Source organism: Motacilla alba, chromosome 2 (genome assembly GCF_015832195.1).
Source record: "Motacilla alba alba isolate MOTALB_02 chromosome 2, Motacilla_alba_V1.0_pri, whole genome shotgun sequence".
Lineage (NCBI taxonomy): Eukaryota > Metazoa > Chordata > Aves > Passeriformes > Motacillidae > Motacilla > Motacilla alba.
Window position 1 is genome coordinate 49,756,765 of NC_052017.1, and position 14,246 is coordinate 49,771,010.

The window sequence follows — 14,246 nt, forward strand, 5'->3', positions numbered from 1 at the left end:
AATTTTTAATATTTCTCACATTTTATTTTCCTTGATTTTTACAATGTTCCCCCCCCATCCCCTTTTTTGAGAATGGAGATTTTTACATAGCAAAAAATATTGAAAAACTGAAGATATTCTTCAAAAAGAAAGCTGATTCAATTATTCCTATTTTGTGGTTAGCTGGGTAGAATTTGCAACCTGCTAGCTATCTACTGATCTGTGTTGATAGCATGGCAGTTGTCACTGTGTATTCTGGTACATAATGGACACAATGGACATAATACACAGTATTAAAAGCATTGTCATCTGAGGCATAATCTCTTCCTACAAAATCACCTTTCTGGACTGAGATAGATTATTATGTAAATGCACATGAATCTCTCTCATTGAAAGGCAGCTTTCACCTCCATTTCCACATAAAAAGCTTGTATGGTTACCAAGAGATGCAGGGAGAAGAAGAGAAGGAGAAAGCAGGTGTGGCAAGTGCCTTTCAACCATATGGTCAGGAATATCTGCAGGCTGCAGCCATGGTGCAGTTTCAGTCCTTCCCCAGTCCTACATGACTTCCTTTTTGTGAATTTGAGTTGGAAAAACTCAACTGCAAAGCAGGTTTTGCTTCCAGTCAGGACATTGTTATACAATCTGTTCCTCGTGCAGAGCACTGCTGGATGATGTCTGTCTGTCTAACCACTGAACTGGCAGAGAGAGGCAAAGAGCAGCAAGGAAGGGCAGAATCCCAAGCCTGTGTATAGATCCAGAAATTAAGAACTTTAATACTATTTGGCATGATGATTTTTAACTCCAAAGAAACTTTGTCTTGCTGCCAGTTACATTGTGGCCATATTTATGTACCAATATGCTTGCTGTGTTCTGTTATTTGGATTAATTATTTCAAACTTTGGCAATCAAAAAATCAGTTGACTGAATGTGGCTGTATGGGATTAAAGCTGGATTCTGGCACTCTGTCATACAGAGTGTATCCCCACAGCAGGAAAGTAATAATCACCCAGAAATGTTCTCCTGCACGTATCTGATTACTTAAATTAATCTTTAATGTGAAATTATTCTCAAAAACTAGTATCTAATTCATCTCACTGTGTTACAGAGAGAATCACACTGTTTACACATTCATAAAACACTAGAAACAGTCGCATGAAAAATTTTCATTTCCCCCTCATTTTTTCACATGAAACACAGAAATTTTCATTGAAAGTGGCTTACAGCTGCATAATTTCCAATGGCAGATTTGACACTGTATTTTGAAATCACTTTAGTATTCCCTCATTGTGATTTTGTGATTAAAATCCATAATTGTAGCCATGATAAAGTCAGGAGAGGTTTGGAATTCTCCGAGACTGCCAGGATAAATTAGTTGTAGGTGATAATTCCTGTTCAGGAATTATCTGAAAGTATAACAGTACCATCTGGACTGTAACACTACGTTAGGTTGTTAACGTTAAGTAAAGGAGGTGAAAAGGGATCTGTGCTGTCACAAGCAATGAAACATGTGGATCACTGTGACAACAATGCAAGTTCCATTGCTAATGCAATTATAGGTAATTAAGAGACAGAAATAAGGATGATTTTTTTTTTCTCAGTAGCATTTTAACTGCCTATAATTATACATATCTGCATGAAATTATATGCATTTATACTATTTAACTACTGGTAAAAAGAGAATGTTCCTTAGCTTTGGTGTTCATCTGTAATTAGATCTCAGCTTGCAACCTGTGCAATAAAAAAAGCTCATGTGAGGAGAAGAAGAAAAAATAAAAAGACACTGGTTCAACACTTGTATCTCCCAAGTACAAGTGGAATACTCTAACATCACTATTACATTTTTCAAAAATGCTGGAAATAAAATGCAGAAAACTTTTCCATATCAGGCCAGAGTTTAGCTCAGCAGAAGCTGGGACTTAGGAAGCAGTTATCCTCAGGCAAGTGCAACCTAAAAACTCAACAAACCCTCAGTAACTTTTGTTATGTTCTTACTGAGAACACTCTCCCCTCCCTACTAACCACTCTGGCTAATGATGAAAGATGCCACCCTTTGCAACTTCACCTTTTGTCCCCTGAACCAAATGGCTGAAGCCTGCAGTAAGAATAATTCAATATGACAGCTTATCTTTTTGCCCAGTGGGGGTCTTTACTGAAGTGTGGCTATGAAAGCAATTTCCATGTTGATGATGATGATGATGACTGAAGCCTTTATGATTCAGATCCAAACTAGTTTAAAAAAGCAGGAGGATCCCACCATGACAAGCCACAAGTATCTTCCCCTTTCAAAGGAAGAGAAATTGAGTTGATATATAGCACACATGGTACTTGCATTCCTTAAAAGAAAGCCACATAAAAAATGTTATATATAATGTCATATTGTAGCAGAAGTGCTTGTAAACTCTTATCTGCAGATGTTAATAACAGAGCCATGAAAATCCAGTCAGCTCTAATGCTTGGCATTGTTACTTCTCAGCCAAAGGTTTTGTTCTAAAGTGCAAAGTAACGAGAAATAAACTTTCAGGGGAAAACAACAAACCTGATTACATCTCAATCATTGAAAAAAATCAAAGCCAACCCTAAGAAACTTTGGATACTATTCTTATTTCCTGGGACTATACAACTGCTACTCTGCTTGCAACACAATCTTTCTGTGCTTAAAAAGCCTAAGTGTAAGACATACAGTTTTAACTTTTATGCGTATGATATCGGCACCCAAGGTGGTAGAAGAGAGAAACAGACTGAGAATACATTCCCTTATATAAAGAAAATATAAATACTTACATACATAAGCATAGATAAAACACTGTTATTTATGCCAAACTCCGTTATGAATACAGATATTTATATATATATATATATAATAAACTTAATATATAATAGACAAAAATATAGAAAGCATTGTGATATTTTCATATCATAAAATGTCGCTATATATAACTTTTATGTGGCACATTAAATATTTGGATGTATTTTATGTGTTATAGAAAGAAATAGCTTCTAAATAGTAACTTCTGCGAGAACTCAACTTCCAAAATAAGCTGGTCAACATATAGGAAGCCTTAAGTCTTGTATTTCATAAGTGTATCATAAAGCCTTGATACTAATTAACTTACACTGTAAGTTATTTGTAATTACGCTATAATATATTTCAAAACCTTAATTCTCATTAACTTTGCTGTAATAATGGATTTTTTTCTAACAGAAACTGGCATAAATGGGTTCAATCATTGAGATCAATACAAATTGTTGCATAAGCTTAAATTTATCCACTAGAGGAAAAGCAGGGACTTAATTAGCTGTATCTTCATGTCCTTTCAAGTCAGTTTGCATTTCCTAAACAAAATATTAAAAATAAAACCAAGTCTAACTGACAAATACTGACCACAGAAATTCTTTTTAATTTCAGATATGTGTGAGGAGACAGAACAAACTTCACCCCTACAACACCAGCTTGTCACATGCTCTTTTCATTATGACTTCAACCTTCAACAGGTCTGTGAGGATAATCAATATAAAGTGGCCTGACATGACAGAGCAACTCTCTGGTACAGCACAAAGCATGCCCTGTAACCCTGAGATTACTGCAGAGGCATACTGGGTCTGGCTGGGATGGAGTCACTAATTACCCTTTTTCCCAGCAGTCCATGGGTGTTGCATTCCCCAGCTGTAGCTAAAACCATGTGGGTACCAGACTGCTCTTCTGGCTGCATCTGTGTAGAGGCATCAAGGCTTCTCTGCAAACCCTTCCCCTTAAAAGCCAGGAGGAGGGGGTGGGTAAGAGGCTGGACAAGGACATAGCTGGGGTAGCTGAGCCAAACAGAGACTTTGGAAGCAGGGACTTTGGAAGCAGCTTCCCATGGAAAATTCAATACTGTACAACAGCATGCCCAGCAATAAAACCTTGGGGGATGGAAGAGGGAAAGAGTACGTTTAGTGTTCTGGAGTTTCTCTTCCAAAACATCCACTGCATGCACTGAGGTGAGGCTCTGCTTTCCAGGGAGCAGCTGGACATCTGCTTGCTGCTTAAAAGCAGTGAACAAATTTATCTTTTTGCTTTGTTGACATGTGCAGCTTTTTGTTTTCTTATTAAATTGTCTTCTTAATCCATCAGTGGTTTTGCCTTTCTTCTGTTTTTCTCCCCGTCTCTCAGGATATGGGAGAGATCTAAAAGTAGGGGCAGTGTTTTGCTGCTGGCCATGGTCAACCTCCCACAACTCATTTAGTGCAAATGGATGTGTATATTTCAGGAAAAGAAAGCATTTTGTAAGACCAAAGCAGTATGTTATATTTTGGTTTTTTTCACAGTAGCATCTGGTCTGAGAGGCTCTTAAAATAAAGTAGGAAATTAAAAGAATGCATTTCTTTACCACAACTATGCAGATATTTGTTGATGACATCCAAAATCACTGAGCCAGTAGAATATCTATCCTTGGAAACAGACAAAGCTCAACTGGTCCTGAGTAACCTGATGTAGCTTTGAAGTTGGCCCTGCTTTTAGAGGGCATCATGAGCTCCAGTAGTTGGTTATTACCTGAATTATTCCAGGGTTCTCTGATCTAGTACTCCTTGCTTCTTTCAGAGCACTATTTGAAAAAGCCATTTTCAGCTTTTCAGCAGGCTTGCAATGGCTTTAATGTAAGGTAATTTTCATGATAAGCCATGCTGCCTGCATTCAGGGGTTGGGCTACTTGTTCTTTCTGTCTTTCCTGGTATTTTCTTTTTTTCACCAACAAAGAATCCATTAATTGGAAGCAACAAAAATGAATACAGGTAAGTGCTTGAAAAGGCAGTGCCAAAGCAAAAGGCTGCCCTAATTCTCAATTACTCTTCTCAGACTAGAAAAAACCAAACTCAGTAAGCATTACTTTAATTAAGTTTGAGCATTTATTACATTCACTGATGTGCAAGCATGCAGACCTACTTTACTTCTCTGAGGAACACAGAGAAGTCAGAAGGGGCTGAAGCCAGGAGCCACAACTTCTAGTTGCCAAAAGGTCTCCTAACAAGTCATCTAAGAAACAGACAAAATGTGTGAGGAGTTTTTCTCTATTCAAGGCAGACACATTATTGACATATAGGCTGAGCCTGACTTAGAAGAACTTTTCACCTCCTTCTCTGCTGGAGAGTAGAGAGATTTGAGAGTTCCTTTCCACTGCACACTACACAGTCTACATTTTAAAGCCGTCATCTCCATCACCTAAGCATTGGTTCCCACTGCTAAAAAGGTAGCCTTGACATGCTCACTGGTAGTGTCAGGACCACCTTTTCTGGATCACTGTATATTTTCAGAATATGAAGGACATATCAGTGTATCAGAGTATGGGTGATCTCTCCACAACTTACCTGTCAATAATGGCACACATGTCAATGGTGACATTGGCAAAGCTTCCCAGCTCTCCTTGCTCCACTGCATGCAAATCCACCAGCTGATCATCCACATGAATACTCTGCATGCATCCTTGGAAAGAATGCTCAAATAGGGAGTGATCCGAGTCATTCATCTGTATAGGAAACCCTGCAGAGAAGCAAAATAAAGGGCATTGTTAACTTCATCTACTATGACTTAAGCCAGGACATTTTCAAAGGAAAAGAAACACAGGTTTCCTAGATGAGGGTAGAACAAAGGCAATGTGGTAAGGAAATATTATAAAGTCATTAATTTCCATTGCAATGTTATTGATTTAAGTAATTGTCAACTACCTGAAAGAATTTATACAGTACAGCTGATGATTTTTGTCTAAAGGATGGAAGATTTCTGCTACCTTTTCCTCCAGTATTCTCTGCTGCTGCTTCTCATTCCTTCTTTCTCATTCAAACATTCTTGGAGTGGGAAAAGGATTTATCTCCTTGCTATATTTTAGAACTCACTTTCTAATTTCTCTGATTTTTCTGACTAGAAATGCAGCCATGAAGTGAATTTCCAGTACAGTCTTCTCTAGAACTAGGTTTCCAGTCTTTGTCACTTTGTCTTTTTGTTCATGGGCAAAGAATACTTGTGCTGGAATCTTTATGTAGACTTGAAAATAGTCCCAAAATCTAACATCCTTGATCACTTCTAAGGAATCTGAGGACATTCTGTAGAATTTTCATTTTTGCTTTGAATACATTCATTTTCTTATGTGCTTGAAGGTGATTTACAAAAGATGAGATGACTTAGTGTCTTGCTCAGGCTAAAAGGCAGGGAGACAGTGCATGTTTATATGCAATTGTTTAACTGCATGCCCTTCAAAAGTGAACATGTCAGTTTACTTGAGAAAAATGTCCTTGATAAGACAATGGAGAGACTCATTCACTACTTATAAACCTTCAACAATGAAAGGTTTATAAGAAAAATACAATTCATTTAAGATGGGAGCAGTACGGAAGAGGGAGGAGAGTTTATTGAAAAGAAAAAAGAAAAGAAGGCAAAGAAGGTAAAAATCCTGAAAAATTCATAATGCTGTTGTAGATTTCAGCTAGATAGCTAGCCATGCAGTACTTTTCTAATGAGGGTAAAATATCATATACATTTGCTGGGGTGTCTAAGCAGATTTTACAGCTCCCATTCCTTCTCCCACTTTTCTATCCACCTTGCCAATCTCCAATGCCTTATGACCTCTTCAATAGCATTTGTGGAGACAGGAGAATAGAAGATTATCAAACTGACATTATTTGAACAGTGACAGAAAAAAGTGATGAACCTAATTTTAAATTTTGTTCCTGAATACAGTTTTTTCACATGCCACATAAATAGTTGAATTGGCTGAAAAAGAGGACACCAAGTAGAAAAACAAGCAACAGGTGCTTGAGGTCAGATGATGCCTAATACAGCACCTATGATAAAAAAACCCACAACTAGTTACACATAAGTCTTTGCCAAAATCTAATTAAGATACATTTTAACTAAAAGGCTTTGCCAGAGATTTCATATCATCATGAATACTTTAAAAATTTTTCTAAAGTGATCCCACCCATCAGCTAAATTCGCTTTTGGTAGCTTCTTAATTTCCCTGACTCTCTTTAGTAAGCATTCACTTCAGAGTTTACTGGTGGTGGCACAGAATTAATCAGGGATGCTATGGTAATTAAGCTGGGACAATGCTAAAAGTTAGTTCTGACTGGTATCTCAAGAAGCTGTGCTTGCCTTGAGGTTGTATCAACTCTGGACTAGAATGATGACACTCTTACAGGAAGCCATAAACTGCTGTGAGACGCATGTATAACAACGTCACGCTAACACACATTCGATGGAGAAGGAAAAGCTCCTTGGGAATCCCCCAAATGCCTGACTAGCATAATACCCTCATCAGATCAAATGCCACCCCCCAAAAAAACCCGACTAACCAACCAACCAACCAAAAGTGCTAATCATGGACTGTAGGAATTGGTTTTTTGGACAGGCAGAAAAATCAAGCTGTAGGGACATGACCCATATTGTCTTTCCAGCAAGGCATTGGCTAGTGACTTATCTAATGAAAAGAGGACAGGGCTTTCAGAAACCTGCCTCCTACTTTCTTTAAGTCGTTCTTTCTAGTGACTGATTAAATGGATTTATGTGAGGCTTTACAGACAACAGAAGAGAGAGACAAAAGTGCAAGTTGATTCTGTGTTGTTTGGTGGATGCAAGCACAATATTTGCATGTTCCTACCAGGCTCTTTCCCCAGTTATATTTAAACAGCTTACTCTTTCAGTATAATTGTATGTTTTTGAACTGTCACTGAACCCTAGAACTCCTCCCAAGCAAGAATCCCCAAAATAACACAAAGCATATTTTCATTTAGGTCTTTAATGCAGTACCAGAGCAGGGCAGGAAACCTACATATCACCTTCAGGTTCAGAGCACCTCCACCATTCCTTTGGTTTAAATAATAAATTCAAGGTTATCAGTACCAGGGTAGACAGTAATATTCATGTAAAACCTGCAAAGCCAAGGAAATCATACAGATACCTCTGAATATAATGAATAATAGTCCGCCATCCTACGAACACTAACTGAAAAATAAGATCAAGACCTAGAGCCACAATTCAATGTTCACATCAAAAAGAGTATGAACCAAATATCTAAGTTGAAAATGTATTATTAGATTCAACAATTTGAGACCATTCCAGAACTAACTGCAGAGGTATTTCAATACGAGATTCTCAGCTTCACTGCATCTGAAGTATGCACTATGTTAGTGCACAGCTATTATTGCTCTCTGACACATTCTGCAGTTCGCTACTAATTGAACCTGTGCACAGCAAAGTGGCAGCTGGGTCCCTCAGCCTCGGTGGAGACCCCATGTCCTTGGGTTTACGGGCTGGAGCAGGAGGGAGTTGTGGGATGGAGTGGCTGGAGTGGCAGCTGCTCCTAACCTAACCACATAAATCAAGATTTTCTCTATTATCCAAGAGAGTGGTGTACCCTGAGTGTTAATCAGCTTAGGATTCTGAATTTTTCTGTACCTATCAATGGATGAAGACTATAATTTTCCCATGCATATGTCTTTGTTTGCCTGTCTTGCTGCTATTCCCTTTGCTGCTTCTAGTCATGTAAGGCACTGGAAGAGGCAGGAGTTTTATGCACTAGTACAGCACATTTCATAATAAGTCTATGGGGCTGACTGGGTGTCAAAGCATTTCAGTCATGCTATACTCTAACAGGTAGTTATGCTAAGAGATAATTTCAGAAAACAATTCCCATTCCATGGGGAATAGAAGAATGTTTTTTTTCAACCATATGCTTCCCATAGAATAGAAGAAAAGCTACTAGACAAGCCTTACCCACATTGTTTTTGAACTACTATGTACATGGTCTAATGTCCATTAATTTTGGTGAGACCTGGACATTTAAGATTATTCTGGTCAGAATCATTTGGGGCAAAGCTTCTGCCTTAAATGCAAACCTCAAAATGACCTAGTACCTTGTGGTTTTAACTTAATACACAAGAAAATGCCTTCCCCTTCCAGGTTCCCATTATTAAGACACGATTCACTTCCTCATCCTTCCCCCAGTGAATGAAATTTTAAATAAATTAAGTTCTCTAACTAAAGCTGACAGTAATGCTGACACTAGGAAGGCTAAGTAATGGATGAACAATCTGGACAGCACTTCATTGATCTTCTTGTTGACAAGAAACTATGTACATTTTCAAAATGCACATAAAATTCAGTTTGCACAGTCCAAAACAATGTTCATGTTTATGCTTACAAACACAAGTCTAAGTCAGGTAGACTCCATTATCCTGTAATTTCTGATGTAAAGAATCTGTACATTACCATTTTATATTTCATATTTAAAGACAAGAAAAGCAGGGATTATACTGCAAAGGTCAGACATGGACTAAATCTGAATTTTCCAGTGTTCAAGAAAAATTGTTTCCAGGATTTCATTCTGATGTACTAAACAGAGAACAGCCAGATTCTAGATACAGCTCCTGATTTTAGCTCAAACTTTCAAGAAAAATCAGAAAAGCTAGAATTTAAATTAATGCTATTTCTTTTGTTAAGTCACTTCAATATAATAAAATAAACAAATTAAATAGACTATAATAAATACAATAAAACACCTATAATATTAAAAACATATTCCTTTTCTAGTGTCGAGATCTATTATGTCTCTTTTTGAATCAGCTGAGTAACATTCCACCAAAGGCAATTTTAAGAAAGGAAGTTGAAGGACGAATACTTTCATGTTTGTGTTATAATAACAGAGGAATATATGGTCATAACACCTGCTAGAATATTTGTTTCTGAGATTTGATCTAAGAATTAAATATCATACCAGATTCTGGATGTACAATCAGAGATTACTTTGTACCCCTATATTAAGCACTCAGATTTTCTTTCAAATGTAATGCAAATTCTACTGTAACAAGAAGGCAGTTTTTCTTTATGGTATTATGTTTTTTTTTTTCCTTTTATATTATTTGTAAGTTAATGATGGGCCAATGACTGTATACAGACAGTACTTGATATTTTACTTCTTTAATACAATAAATACACTTAATTAAAAAAATAGCAACTAGTATCGTTGATATCTAACCATTAATCTATATTGTCTTCAACCAGTTGAATAGGTAGCTGGAGGATAATCAATAAAAAACTGACTGATTTCAAGTCTGACAGTGATTTTTATTGGTAGGGTTTTCAAGTATATGCCCAGGACTCCTGCTATATAAAATGAGAGAAAGGAAACAAACAAAGCTCTTTATCTGTCAGGATAAATAGCAGCACAGTCTCATTGAAGGGTCAAATAATCAAATTTTCTATGTAAATCCAACAGTGTTAAAAGATGTTATTCTGATCCACAGAAAAAAACCCAAACTCAGTGCCTAGCACTGTCCTTAGGTTGAAGATATAGCTGATGTTTCACATGTTAATAAATAGGAGAAGACACTGAAAGAAAAGCTTGATTCACCTACCAATCCTGATTCACTGTATGTTATCCTTGTTTCAGTCAGATCAGAATGGAGCCTTAAGTGTCAAGTGTAACACAGGCAGTAACTTTGGAAAACTAGAAGAATCCTACTCCAAGAGCATGAAATACACAAACAAATTGCAGATGGGATGAACAGCATGAATTAAAATGGAACATTTTTTTTTAATTTCTATAAAGATTTTTTTTTAACTGTAGTTGTCTTTCTGTATTAGGGAATATAAGGACTAAGGATGGAGTTTGCAACAACATTTGGATCCCATATTTAGCAACCGTAAGAACTGTTGTGATAATCATAGAATCATATAATCATGAAAATAAAGATGAAAATAAACATGGCTTTAGCATCTTTCAGCTTAGTGGAATGTAGGAAGACAAACAAGAATAGGGACTACAATTTGTCTCTGTGTGTTAGAAAGTCACCAATTTCTTGAATAAATAATTTTTTAATAAATTAATCTTTACTTTGCCCTTACTGTTTTGTTTATGGAAATACAGAGGTTGACAACAAGGCAGTGCATTCTAACCCAAAAAAATCTAAATTACTAGCCCAAGAAGCCCAAATGTGACTGTACATAGAGAACAACAGACTTTACTAAAGGTAGAGTTTAGAACAAGAAGATGATGTGCTTCTAGCACTCCTGGGGCACACATGAGCCCCCTGGTAAAAACAAGCTAGCATTAATGAAGTCTCTGGTGGACTTCCCAGAATCTTCTCTGTACATGTCATTTGCAGTGTGATGAAAAATTTAACTCGATCTCACAAGAATTTGCAGCACTTTCTACCAGTGATGTGATTCCTGGTTTTTTGTCTCCTTTGGAAATCTGCTCTTCAGCTGTACCTCCTTCTCTAAGAATATTTTATCACCAGCTTTATGCTTATTAATTGGAACCAGTTCTGTAGAAGTATAGATATCATCCAGTCTCTCTCTACATTATCATCCTTATCTCCCAGCTGTATTTCCTTGGAAGTTCTTGATACAGATTTTTTAAAAAGAAGCTTCTAATACCTCCATACTGGAGGTATGAAGAATATCAATACAGCACTACAAACTTCCTTTATTGTGTGCCAGAGAAATTCTAAGGTTATGTGACCAAGCTGTAGATATAGGTCAGGCAGAGCAATAAGAGGTTATCTGAACACATAATTATACTGGTATTTTTTATAAGAAATCATTGAAGAAAGAAACAGGAAGATAAGAAAAAGTCCATAAGATACTCAGATGATGATAACAGCTGAGCAACCAGCTGTGAACAGACTATCCTCAAGCCACAACACAAGCTGCACAAATACTATTTTACAAGATATTAAATGCCTAGAATGACAGCCCAGAAAAAAAAAATAAAATAGAGGAATGCAGTTTTGAAAGCACTGACAAAAGCATAAACAAAAGCCAGGCATACTGTCTTTGTTAGCAAACAGGAAAATTGCTGACAGTAATAATGAAGGGTAAGACTACAGTATAATTGTCTCTTCTACCAGCTTTGTTGATTCTGTGCTTCTCTCAGATTGCTGTGGACCTTAGTATGAACAGCAGTGGACTTTTCAAGAAAAAGTGTTTTGAGACAACTTTCCAAATATCTTGCCACAGAATTCATATTCAAATATGTTTGGGACTTCCAAATACTGTTGGAAAACAGCAGGCTTGTAACCCAGGTTGCATGGTAATGGCACCACTTCAATTGGAAACGAACTGCAGTGGGCACTGAAGTACATCTCACCTTTAAGTCTGATATCTCTTTTCTTTTCCTTTATTTTTCTGTGCCAAAGGAATTCTTTTATTATTAACCTAAGGTAACTATAAATATGGTAGCTCTCCTATTTTCAAAGCTGTTTCCTGCAATATATGTAAATTATGTCATTTCCAAAAAAAGAGATTGTCTGGAAGATTGCACACAAGCACAGGTCTGTTCCCAGATCACATAGAAAAAAAGGAATAGATGTTAAAAAATTCATGTGCTTTATTGTTACTGGGAGAAAATTTAAATAATTTAGCAGAACACAAGCATGATTTTCATTCATGAGAAATTATTTCAGTCTTAATAAATACCCCAAGACATCTGAAATTGCTGTTTGCTTAAGTGGGTAAACTTCATATGCTAGTTCAAATAATACTGACATGGAAAAGAAATATTTTCTGATAATCCAGGATACTTCTATATTAAGCAAAGAAACTACCTATTAGTGTTCTTACATAAAAATATTTAATGGAAAAAGACCTGTTGCAAACCAGGGATGATAATAGTCTATTTGAAATTGCTGCTGCAGACTCTGTTTCTCTCAGAGCCATGGACCTTACAAACCCAACATACCAACAGTAACCAAAATATAAGATGAACCATCACTCAGTGTTGGATGAGAACAAATACAATTATTGCATGAGACTAGTTTTAATGATTTTAGAGATGGGAAAGATGAGCCTATCTCTTCCAGCTCCATGACTGTGTGAAATTTCATGACTTCTCCCTCTTCATGATTGTTTCTGAAGTTTTTCTGGATTTCTGTAGGTTGGATGAAAGCAAACTTTTGCCCAGATATTTGAGAGTTAAAACAAAACATTCTTGTCTACTGAGGAAAAAAAAAAAAAAACAAAAAAAAGACAAAATATTACTATCCCGTTATGATAGCATCTAAAAATGGGGGGGCATAAAGGTAAGGAATTAGGTAAAATAGTGTCAAATATGCACATAGGTGTTACAATTGATAACTGTTCAAATCCCAATAGAAATAAATCAGATATTATCTAGTTAATGCACGTTAATTTTCCGGATTTTTTTTACTTGCTGTTCTACTTCCCTTGTGTTGTGGTTTTTTTATTTCTTTTTCTCCAGAGATCACTCCAATTCCTGCCTACTTCAATGGAGTTTAAGAGTAGTCAGCCACTAAAGACATAAATAAAGAGTTCTCAGGAATAGTAGAATAAAAAGACAAACAACTAACTTAAAAGAGAAAATCTGACATATATTTAATCCTTTACTTAGAAAATGACAGTGAAAATAATAAATGAGGACACTGAAATAATAATAAAGTTAATATAAATAACACCATTAAATGGAAGACAAATGGAAAACTGCCCATACTGTTTGAAATAATTCACTTACGATGAGGAACTTAAGCACAGCTTTATGCTCTTAGTACAAAACCAATTCTGCTTCCTGGCAGAGTAACATTTAAATAAATTATTAAAACATTTTTCATATAATCTGAAAAATTAAAACCAATAAAGATGTATTCTGTTGTTTTAAGATGAAGGTTTTATTATCTTTATGTGTCAGTGTCCATTAATAAAAATGTGCATGCATGGTTGAAAACCTAAAATATGAAAGCAGTAAGAGGTCTGTTTTGGAGTAAACTCAGTATCCTTTTTAGATAATTCTTCAAATAACTTGCAAATAAGAGTAATGGCAGCAAGTTTCAATTATCACTTACTGACTTGCAGAGAAGAAGTAGGAATGATCACTATTACCAGCCTTGGCTAATTTAAGTCAATCTAACACTTCACTGCAATTTCCCTCTCATTTTATAGGATATGATAGAAAATACAGAAAGCCACATAATGATTAAATTGAAGAAAATGTCTACATTATATTACTTATATAATACATCTATCATAGGCTTTCTATTGTATAATAAGGAAAATAAATGTATACTATATTTTCAAAGTTACTGTTACTTCACTTATGCCAAAAATACCTGATGAAGAAAAAAAAAATCTAGGTATTGGCAGAGATAATTACAGTCAGGGACATAGAAGCAGCCTAAAATACTCTATTCCTATTTACTGCCTTTAAGAGCTGTAAAGTGTGGATATTGCACAGTTGGCATTAACAGTGTAGTCTTATTTGTTGTTGCTACATGAACTTATT

The 14,246-nt window shown here is 36.1% G+C and overlaps 1 protein-coding gene across 1 annotated transcript in view; it reads right to left on the reverse strand.

Annotated features, from left to right (window-relative positions):
* The window catches only part of CNTNAP2 (contactin associated protein 2), a 1,019,478-nt gene that overhangs the window by 394,028 nt on the left and 611,204 nt on the right, over nucleotides 1-14,246 (reverse strand). The window contains exon 10 of the mRNA XM_038163912.1: nucleotides 5,326-5,497. Within this exon, the coding sequence (XP_038019840.1) occupies nucleotides 5,326-5,497 (172 nt within the window). The remainder of the gene's footprint in view (nucleotides 1-5,325; nucleotides 5,498-14,246) is intronic.